Source organism: Zingiber officinale, chromosome 3B (genome assembly GCF_018446385.1).
Source record: "Zingiber officinale cultivar Zhangliang chromosome 3B, Zo_v1.1, whole genome shotgun sequence".
Classification (NCBI taxonomy): domain Eukaryota; kingdom Viridiplantae; phylum Streptophyta; class Magnoliopsida; order Zingiberales; family Zingiberaceae; genus Zingiber; species Zingiber officinale.
The window spans coordinates 100373508-100384441 of record NC_055991.1 but is presented as its reverse complement, the minus strand read 5'-3'; the positions used below and the strand labels follow the sequence as shown (position 1 = coordinate 100384441).

The following is a 10934-nucleotide window of genomic DNA, read 5'->3' as shown; positions in this document are numbered from 1 at the left end:
CAATGGTCATTCCAACTATTATAACATAAAGATACTTTATTATTTATTTTATTAAATTCTTTAATTATTTTTTCCTATCTTATTTATTTTTTAATTGTATGATTAAATATAGTTCAGGAATATGTTTACCATATGAGTCAAGTGAATCATGACAAAATCTTCAAAAGTATATTTAGATCCAAAATTAAAAGAAAAAGTATTCTATATAGCTAAACCTAATTAATAATTCTCTTAAATTAATATTAGCATATTTAAATAAATTTGAATTGGTACAATAGACCAAAACTTGATCAGCTAAAAGCGGAGCAGAAGATCCCTGCTCAATTAATAAGCCTGGATAAATTTATCCATTTAATTATAACCAAAAATTAAAATTAAAATTGCTCTTGGCACTTACATGAGCAAGTGGATTAAATTTGGTCTTCCAATTTTGTAGGTCATGCTCCATTTTCCAATTACAAGCAGTAGCAGTCTAAAACTGCATACCCTACCGCTCTTTTTGACCCAAAAACGTGCAAGCAGCCACACAGCAATATATCAAACAATATATTATATTATATTATATTAATTAAACACATTACCATTTGAATACATATTTAAGAAAATGTGTTAATTAAATAGGATTTTATGAAACATAATAATTGACTTTTTGGCACAAATACTAAGCTTAACCAAAACAAAAGATATGCTAATGAATTCCAAAATGTTCTATAGCGATCAGATCATATCTGATTAACTTACAAGTTCTGGCTAGAATGATCAATCATAGCCTAACTCAATATAATATGTATATATGATATTGCTAACGACATGGAACAGATGAATTGGATAATTTACAGGTAAAACACATTGCAAAACTGTTTTCGTCCTGTAGATCTATAAGGTTGTTCTCTCTAATTAATTAACACCTTATTTCATTTTTGAGCGGTCACTTATTGGTTGGGATCAGGAGTCGACGTTAAATCACAGTCAAAAATGGAAATCCTGCAAAATAAAGATCAAAATCCTTAGTAAACTTGTTACAAATTCAGTACAACAAAGCATGCCCAGTATATGGGCAGCTGAAAAAGATTCTGCTAAAGAGAACTCATACCAGGATCTCTAACACTTGAGTCTTTGAGAATCTTCATGGTTCATATGATACTGGCACCAAAACTTCAGATAAAAAATGGTCCGAATGGTCACCAATTTGACAATAGCAACAAGCAAAAGGCTTCCTTGAAAGGTACTTCGATAAAATCAGGTCAGCCTAGGTGCATATTTGACTATTGCCGCACTGCATCCTCGTGGAATAAAAGAGTCATTTTCTTTGTCATATAGATTCTAGTATTTCACGAAAGCAGGCAAGATGGCATAAAGCTCTGCCAAGCATTGGAAAATCCAGTTTAGGAGTTGTTCTTTAGGTAGATCCAAAAGTAGTTCCGCCTGCATGCCAGTGACAAAGAACCAAAAATGCTAAGGCAAAGAAAACTTGAACAAGCAACCAACAAAAATGCCAAAAAAGTAAATATGCTTACAATGCAATCAATTCTCAAACAGTACAGGCATCTGACCTTAAATTTGCTAATAGCATGTGCAGAAAAAACAACAATCCAATAATTCTGATCAGTGCAATGAAAAAGAGATGAGTTCAAGTCTACAGTCTACATAGGACATACAAAATAAAATGGAACCCAATGGACTGGTGTGGCACTTTACTTGGGTTCAATTGAGTCAATTTGATGCAGGATCTTTTAAAACAGCAACATTAACTATTTAACTTAGGACCAATGATAGATTGGTCCTAGACTTAGGATCCGGTTATAAGAATGGAAGATATGAGGAAAAGGAGGAAAACACTTATAAGCAAAGATCTTTAAGAGCTAAGCAAACTCAATAACCAAGAAATTATAAGCATGACCAAAATACTACTAACTAAAGAGTGTTATAAGCATGACTCCAACACAAGGATTTTGTCCTGATCACGCATGTATAACCAAAATATTGTTGTAGCTTTCACAATTGGGTATTTCCTTTTCTCTTATAATATTTTCCAAATCTTCTTGCATCATCCCTCAGCTTGAAAGAAATCAACTCTAATGAGTTTAAGAGATAGACAAAGATTTCTCCAGTTCGTAATCCCTTTGAAAGAAAGAAAGAATGAAAGAAGAAAGTTTAGATTTATAAAATTAATTGTTTCAAAAATTGATGGCACCGGTAGCTTAGGTGCCAATGGAAGCTAAAGAGTTAAAATAATGAGTGCAAAAAGAGCTCAGGAGATCAGTGTAAGCTGTTAGTTTTCAATTGCTCCACTTGGTCCTCCTTTTCTTCAATTTCACTTAGCTTCACTTATTGTTCTGTTGTTCTATCACAGATCAGTTGATTGGATCCACCACTATCAGTAAGATGGTTTTCCTGATTGTAATAACTTCCAGTCTAACAATGGCTACCTCAGTCGACCTGCTTGTACCATCAGTTGATTGTTTTCCTTGTAGCCCTTAAGTTATCAAAACATTGTTGTTCAACTTTATTAGATCATCTTTTCCACTGTCATTAGTTGATTGGAATTTACCATCAATTGATTGACTCTAGATCAGCTGACAGTCCAATCGACTTAGTCACGAACAGAAATATTTTATTCGTCGGCTGATCAGCTTGAGTTGATGACTTGGTCAACTCAACCATCAATCGATTGAAGACCACTTTCAATCAATTCGACAATCTTAATGGTCAAGTCTTTGCCTAAATTGAAATTACCCTCTTCCAGGTACAAGTCTTACTTAAAAGTTATCTTGCAATTTGTTGGTTGATCAACTTGAGTCAAACACTTAGTCGACTCAACCACCAATCAATTGAAGACTGTTTGTCAACTAGATCATCAACTACGACCATCTCAATGGTCAAGTCTTTGCCTAAGTTAAAGATACTCTCTCCTAGGTACAAGTGTCTCAACTCACTTAAAGTTTTCGCCATGTGATCAATCTCCTATCAGATTTCTTATCCCTCAAATGCACCTAGCCCTCACCTCACTTCACATGACATCATTTATGCTTCATGATCCTGTCCGAATCGCCGAACCAAAGGACGCTGGGCACGTGGCGCGCTCCTAGTCGATGGCGTAGGCCTCCGAAGCTTCGGCGAACCTGCACAGAAGTCGGGCCGGGAAGGGATTCCCGGCGGCGACCCTCCGACGCTCAAGTCAGGCGAAGCTCAATAGAAAGAAAGTGGCTCCGAGACTCGTAGAATACCTACCTCAGGCGAAGGGTGAGGGCCTTTATATAGAGCAGCAGAAAAGCGAGTGTACACATACCGAGGTGTACACGTGTCCATGGCCCATACCCCAGTAAGAGCTTGTCAGTGAGCTTACCTGATCCATACTGCTACAGTCCAGGTATGTCCTCGATGGGACAGCGGAATCTTCTGTCATAAGATTTGGAGTATGGCTTACATGCGGAACATACTCGCTATCAGACAAAGATGTCCCTTTCCTCTTCCCCTTCAATCCAGATCTGGCGTCCGGCCGGCCAACTTCCGCGACAGCCGTCCGGATGTATACGGTGGTCTACTTGGGAGATTCTTAATCACGTGCTTTGTGGAGACCATTAGCAGTATGTTACCTTATGGATTTGGCCGAGCGTGCAGTCCGCTCGGCCCCGCAATCTTTTCCACTGAGCGCTGGAACCCTGACTTCCTACAGGGCGCCTTTAACCATCAACCCGACACCGGTCGGCCGGCCGGTCGGACCCAGCCCTCTTCGGACGTTGACTCCACCGAACGGCCGGTCGGCCGTTCGAACCTCCCATCTCCGGACGGGCCTCCTTCCACTTTGACTTCCACGTGGCGTTGACCTCACCGAACGGGGTCCCCTGTTCTTACCATCGGATCACTTGCCTCCCCTTCAAGTCTAGTTGAAGGAGGCGAATTGTCCGATTGACTGGACTGCGAATCTAGCCGGGCGGCTCCTCCGTGCTAGTATCCTCCGATCGGCCGACCGCAGAGATGGCCTTAAACAAATCAACAATGGCATTCACCGGATCTCCTCGTGTTCTGCGCCAATCTTCGACATTAAGGTTGAGCATGCTTTCATTAAATGCTCCGAATGGTAGAATGCCACGTGGCGCACTGCCATCAGCCTACGGCGGCGGCGGCATGGTGTTTTGATGTGATCGAAGCGATTCGAAATGGACGGCAAGATGCACGCTTTGATTCCCGTGACCTGGATCCAATGGTGGAGGCCGGCCGGCCTCCACCCTATAAAGCCTTCGTTTCCTTCTCTCCCTCATTTGCTTCCGCGATCTCGACCACTGCCTCCAGTGCTTTGGAGCTCCGGCGATCCTGTTTCTGCTCTCCGACGCTCTCCGGCGCCTTTTTCCTTGATCCCTTTCCCCGCTGTAAGGTTTTATATCTTTCCTCCCTCCTTTCCGGTGTTTCCTCCGCATTTCTTTCTCAGTTTCGATCTTTGAAACCTCCTTTCGTCTGCTGTTGTTTTTTTCCTGCCTTTTTGCCTTTTGATTCCTTCCGATCGGCCCATGGCTAGCTCTTCAAATCCCGAAGACCAGTCGCTCGACCCATGGTACACCACCATGCAGTCCCGATTCGACCAGCGCGATTTTGATATTCTGACAGACAATTTCGAAATCCCCGAAGACTTTGAACTTCTTTTAGCCGGTCCTTCCGCTCGGCCGCACAGGCCGCCGCGCGGAGGTTTTTGTGTCTTCCGATACCAGTTTACCGCCGGTCTGCGGTTCCCTGTACATCCTTTCATCATAGATGTTTGTAATTTTTTCGGTGTGCCGCTCGGCAGCCTTGTACCCAATACCTTCCGTCTCCTCTGCGGTGTTGTTGTTTTGTTCAAGATTCACAACATCCCCCTCCGACCGGAGGTCTTCTTTTATTTCTACTACCCCAAGCAAGCCGAGCCGGGCACCTTCATGTTCCAGGCTCGGCCCGGTTTGGTCTTTTTCAACAAACTTCCTTCTTCCAATAAACATTGGAAGGATTATTTTTTCTATATCCGTATGCCCGATCAGGCCACCTTCCCAACAAAGTGGCAAGTCGGCTTGCCCCCCACTCCCGATCTGAAGAAATTTAAGACCCGACCGGAGTACCTTCATGCTGCAAATATGCTAGCCGGTCTGCGCCTTGACATCAATAAACTTCTTCACGAGGGAGTGATGTACATCTTCGGCTTGAGTCCCATTCGGACTCCTCTTCCGACCGGCTTCGGTAAGAATTTTACTCGTGCATTCACTTTGATTGCTAACTGATTTCCTCATTTTTCCTTTGCAGCAAACATCGTCATGGAGTCAGTGATGGCTGGCATCTTGAAAAAGAAGGCGGCGGCGCTCGAGGCCGCGGCAGCAAAGGAGATGGAGGCGCTGGGTATCTAGCCTGTCGGATCTCATGAGGGGGAGAGCGGGACTCAGGCTGAGTCGGCCGCTCAAGCTTCTCAGCCAAACGTGGTCAGCGGAGCCACCCCCCCTAGAGAACAAACCGCACCCGAGAAAGGTTCCGCTCGGGAGGAGGAGTAGCCTCTACAAAAGAGGCGCCGAGTGGAGACTCCCCTGCGCTCGGCTACATTAGCGGTCCAACCGTCCGAGCGGGCAACTGCCGCCGCTCGAGGCAAAGCGCCGGAGGTCGAAGCCATTTCGTCCGACCGGACGCCTTCTGAATGGGACGAGCCGGAAGCCCCCATTGAGGCTATTCCGGTCAACACTCGTCCGCCCGCTCGTCACTCAGTCAAGCGCTCAACTATCCATTCGCAGTTTTCTGCGCCGGCTTCTGATCCCGGTCGGACGATCCCTGGTCACGGCCGCACAGTACGGGTCACCCTTCATCTCCCGACTGAAGAATTGCTGCCAGAAGCCGACTGGCCAACCGCGCCCGAGCACACCATCACCTTGAAAGGGCCTCTGGCCGAGATGTGGGCCGACGCTCGGGCGCGCATTGCAATGATCCCCCTCCGGAACTTGGCCAACAGCCACATGCAGGAGTCCACGGGGGTAAGTTTGTTTTTCTGAAGCTTCACTTGCATTTTTCCGCTCGGCCTTTAACAATTTCGCCTTTTTGCATCAGCGATGGGTGGAAGAGATAGCCGTCTCCAACCGCCTGACTATGGTGGACGAGGAGCTGAGGCAACTGAAGGCGGCAGGCGGTCCGTCCGGCTCTCACGGCCCGTCATATTCCGAGCTGCAGGAGGAGCTTAAGAAAGCTCAGGATTTGCTAGCGGCCGAGCAGAAGAAGACAACCGACCAGGCTCACCATCTGGCCGAGCTCGAGCGGCAAGTCAAGTCGCTCGACACAAAGATAACCTTGGCCACCACTCGGAAAAACACGGTCATCTCCGATCTGGAGAAAAAGAATGTTGAGGCTTGGGGCCTGGAACTGAAGGTCAAGGAGTTGAGTGAGCAGCTCGACCAAGAGAAAGTGAGCCGCTCGGCCGACGCCAGCAAGCATAAGGACGAGCTGACCACTTTGCAAGAATCTCTTGCTGCAGCTCAATCGGCCTTCAAAGAGTACCAAGAGGCTGAGCCGAGTCGGGTCGCAGCTTCAAGACAGGGCTACATCCGCTCGCCCGAATTCTTGGAGAAAGTTTGTGAGCGGATGTATACCGCTTTTGATCTGGCCATGGCCGCCACCATTACCTACTTGAAGTCGAAGGGGCATCTTCCCGAGTCCGCGGTCATTCCAGTAGCCGATCAGGTGGCGCTTCTTGACAACATACCTAAGGACCTCTACGATTATTTAGAGTAGAAGTTTAAATGTAATATAGCCGCTCGGTTATAAACTACCCATTTTTGTAATTTGGCTGCTCGGCCTTATTTTTCTTAATGTAATCTCCTTTTGTTTGCTGTTTCTTTGATATAATGTCTTGAATGGAAGTTTGCCTGTGTGCTGTCCGCTCGCCTTTTATCATACCTCTAGTATTCGAAAGGGATTTTTACAAAGTATTTTGCGTAACCTTTCCGCTCGGCTAAATAGGTAACGTTCCGCCGAGATAGCAGAGGTCGTTCGCTAGATGCCGATGTACCTTTGGGTACAGGGCCGAGCGGAACGTAGAGGCGGTCGAACAATATTGAAGCTTTGATAGAAGAGATCTTTGGACGCTTACCGTCCTTATTACCCTCTTCCGCTCGGAAGTTTATAGACGTCGGCTCGTCTCTCGATATTTAACGTCGGAGCTCGACGGTCTTCCGCTCGGACGTTTATAGACGCCGGCTCGTCTCTCGATATTTAACGTCGGAGCTCGACGGTCTTCCGCTCGGACGTTTATAGACGCCGGCTCGTCTCTCGATATTTAACGTCGGAGCTCGACGGTCTTCCGCTCGGACGTTTATAGACGCTCCGCTCGGACGTTTATAGACGCCGGCTCGTCTCTCGATATTTAACGTCGGAGCTCGACGGTCTTCCGCTCGGACGTTTATAGACGCCGGCTCGTCTCTCGATATTTAACGTCGGAGCTCGACGGTCTTCAAGGCTAATTTTGAGGCTACCGCTCGGCGGACCCATAGGCCATCCTTTGAATTAATTTTGCTTCTTGCATTACAAGGACATGGGCGACTAACATATACAAAAATGATTTACATTCGTGCACCTTTCACCCCGCTCGATAAGGCTGAAGATGATTCGCACTCCACGGTCGATCCAGCTGCCGCCCGTCTTCATCCTCCAAATAATAGGCTCCTGAGCGGAGCTTTTCAATAACCTTGAAGGGGCCCGCCCACGGTGCCTCCAGCTTGCCGACGTCGCCGACCGGCTTGACTTTCTTCCAGACAAGATCGCCGACCTGGAATGATCTGGGAATGACGCGCCGGTTGTAGTTTTGCTTCATTCGTTGACGGTACGCCATCAGCCGGACGGACGCCGTGGCTCGCTCCTCATCAACCAAATCCAGCTCCATGTTCCTCCGCTCGGCGTTATCATCATCGTAATGCTGGATCTGGGCGGACTCGACGCCGACTTCGACAGGAATCACCGTTTCGCCGCCGTACACCAGATGGAACGGCGTAACGCCCGTTCCTTCTTTTGGAGTCGTTCGGAGAGACCATAGGACGCCCAGCACTTCGTCCACCCAGCTTCCTCCCAAGTGGTCGAGCCGAGCGCGCAGAATTCGAAGAATTTCCCGATTGGCTACTTCGGCTTGACCGTTGCTTTGGGGATAGGCCACGGACGTGAAGTGTTGCTTAATTCCATAGCTCTTGCACCAATCTTCAAGTAACTTCCCTGCGAATTGCCGCCCGTTGTCGGACACAAGTCGACGAGGGATGCCGAACCGGCAGATGATGTGTCGTCATATAAACTTCTTGACCATCTGCTCGGTGATCTTGGCCAGCGGCTCGGCTTCCACCCACTTAGAGAAGTAGTCGACTGCGACAATCAGGAACTTTCGCTGCCCGATCGCCATGGGGAAAGGTCCCACGATATCCATTCCCATTGGTCGAATGGACAAGACACTGTAGATGCCTTCATATCTTCCGCCGGTCGGTGGGAGAAGTTGTGATACCTCTAGCATGAAAGGCACGTCCCTACTGTCCGAGCGGCATCCACTTGCAGTGTTGGCCAAAAGTATCTGGCCAGCAGGATCTTCTTAGCCAGCGATCGTCCGCCCGGATGTCCTCCGCATGATCCTTGATGAACTTCCTGGAGGATGTACGCCGCGTCTTCCGAGTTCACACATTTCAATAGCGGGCGTGAGAAAGCCTTTTTGTAAAGCTGATCGCTGATGAGTGTGAACCGACCGGCTCTCCTCCTGAGCAGCTGGGCTTCATACTCATCGGATGGCATGGCGCCCGAGCGGAGGAATTCTATGATGGGTGTCCGCCAGTCGCTTGGAAATGTGAGGCCTTCCATCCGGTCGACGTGCGCCACCAACAGTACTTTTTCGATTGGCTGCTGAATTGTGACCGGCGTTATTGAACTCGCAAGTTTGGCTAACTCATCAGCTGCTTGATTTTCCGCTCTGGGTATCTTCTGGACAATAACTTCTCTAAAATCGGCTTTGAGCTTCTCGAAAGCTTCAGTGTAGAGCTTGAGCCGAGCACTATTGATCTCGAAGGCACCAGAGAACTGCTGAGCGACCAACTGCGAATCCGAATGAAGCGTTACCCGACCGGCTCCCACATGTCGTACTGCCTGCAAGCCAGCTATGAGGGCCTCATACTCTGCCTCATTGTTTGTAGCTTTATAATCCAGCCGGACGGATAAATGCATCTTTTCTTCTTGCGGAGATAGCAATAATACACCAATACCGCTCCCGAGCCGAGTGGACGATCCGTCCACAAATATCTTCCACATGGCTTCTGGCTCTGGCCTTTGCACTTCGGTGATAAAATCTGCCAAAGATTGTGCCTTGATTGCCGAGCGGGGTTGGTATTGAATATCGAATTCGCTCAATTCTGTAGTCTATTTGATGAGCCGTCCGGACGCTTCTGGATTCAACAGTACTCTTCCTAGTGGACTGTTCGTCCGGACAATGATGGTGTGAGCCAAGAAATATGGTCGGCTAGAACCAGAGCAAAGGCCAACTTCTCGAGCCCGGTGTAACGAGATTCAGCATCTTTTAAAATGTGGCTCGGAAAATACACCGGCTGCTCATCGCCGCTCGACCTCACAAGTGCTGAGCCTACAGCATGCTCGGTTGAAGACGTACAGGCAGAGAATTAAGATATGTCTTCAATTCTTCGAATGCTCGGTCGCATTCTTCATCCCACTGGAACTTAGTAGCCTTGCGCAGGATCTTGAAGAATGGTAGGCTCCGGTCGACGGTTTTGGAGATAAATCTGGACAATGTCGTTATCCGACCGGTCAGACGCTGCACCTCCCTCAGATTTCCTGGGGGCGGCATGTCTTGTAGGGCTTTTACTTTACTGGGATTTGCTTCAATACCCCGCTCGGTCACTATGTACCCCAAGAAACGCCCTCCTTTGAGCAGGCACTTCGGGATTTAGCTTGACTCCATATTTGCGCAGCGTTCGGAAGGTTTCCTCCATATCTTTGAAGAGATCGGCCGCTCGGACGGATTTGATGAGAATGTCGTCCACATACACTTCCAGATTCCGCCCGATCTGCTCCTTGAACACTTTGTTCATCAAGCGTTGATAGGTGGCCCGACATTTTCAACCCGAACGGCATCACATTATAGCAATATGTCGGTTAACTTTTTCTTGGTCTTCGGCGGCATGATGATACCACGATGGGCGTCGAGCATGCATATCAACTCGCATCCGGCAGTGGAGTCCACAATCTGGTCGGGATAAATCTTCGGGCAAGCTTTGTTGAGATCCCGAAAATCTATGCAGACTCTCCACTTGCCGCTTGAGACCAAGACCGTTAGCCAACCGGCTAGGGCTGGATCTCGCGTATATGGCGGCTTCGAGCTTCTCATTTCCGCCGGATGATGGTGTTACGCTCATTGAAATCCTTTTTCTCGCTTGGTAGGCGTCCGGTCGGACGTGGAGCTCATGCTGCGCTATACTTGGTGAAATTCCGGGCAGCTCATGTGTCGACCAGACGAAGACATCATGGTTTCTTTGGAGGCATTGGATCACCTCCTCCTTCTGGTTGGTCTCCAGATCGGACGCAATAAAGGTTGTGCCCTCCGACCGAGTGGGATGAATCTGCACTTCTTCCTTTTCTTCATAAATTAAAGTGGGAGGCTTTTCTGTTATGGCGTTTACCTCGATCCGGGGCGCCTTCCGAGCGGAACTGGCTTCGGCTCGGACCATCTCGACGTAACATCGCCGAGCTGCTAGTTGATCTCCCCGTACTTCTCGCACTTTGTCCTCGATGGGGAACTTGATCTTCTGGTGAAAGGTGGAGACGGCCGCTCGGAACTCGCTAAGCGCCGGTCGTCCCAAAATTACGTTGTAGGATGAGGGCGAGTCCACCACCACGAAATTTGCTGTCCGCGTCCTCCTGAGCGACTCTTCTCCTAGAGAGATAGCCAGTCGGATCTG

General features: G+C 48.0%; 1 protein-coding gene across 4 annotated transcripts in view; it reads right to left on the bottom strand.

The window, feature by feature from the left end:
* Nucleotides 1–686: 686 nt before the first annotated feature.
* The window catches only part of LOC121967170 (ATP-dependent DNA helicase At3g02060, chloroplastic-like), a 52171-nt gene continuing 41923 nt past the window's right edge, over nt 687–10934 (bottom strand). For all 4 annotated transcript variants that reach the window (XM_042517221.1, XM_042517222.1, XM_042517223.1 and 1 more), the window contains 2 exons: nt 1094–1425; nt 687–984 (listed from right to left, as the gene is read on the bottom strand). In XM_042517221.1, coding sequence (XP_042373155.1) covers nt 1324–1425 — 102 coding nt within the window. In that variant the 3' untranslated portion in view covers nt 687–984; nt 1094–1323. The remainder of the gene's footprint in view (nt 985–1093; nt 1426–10934) is intronic.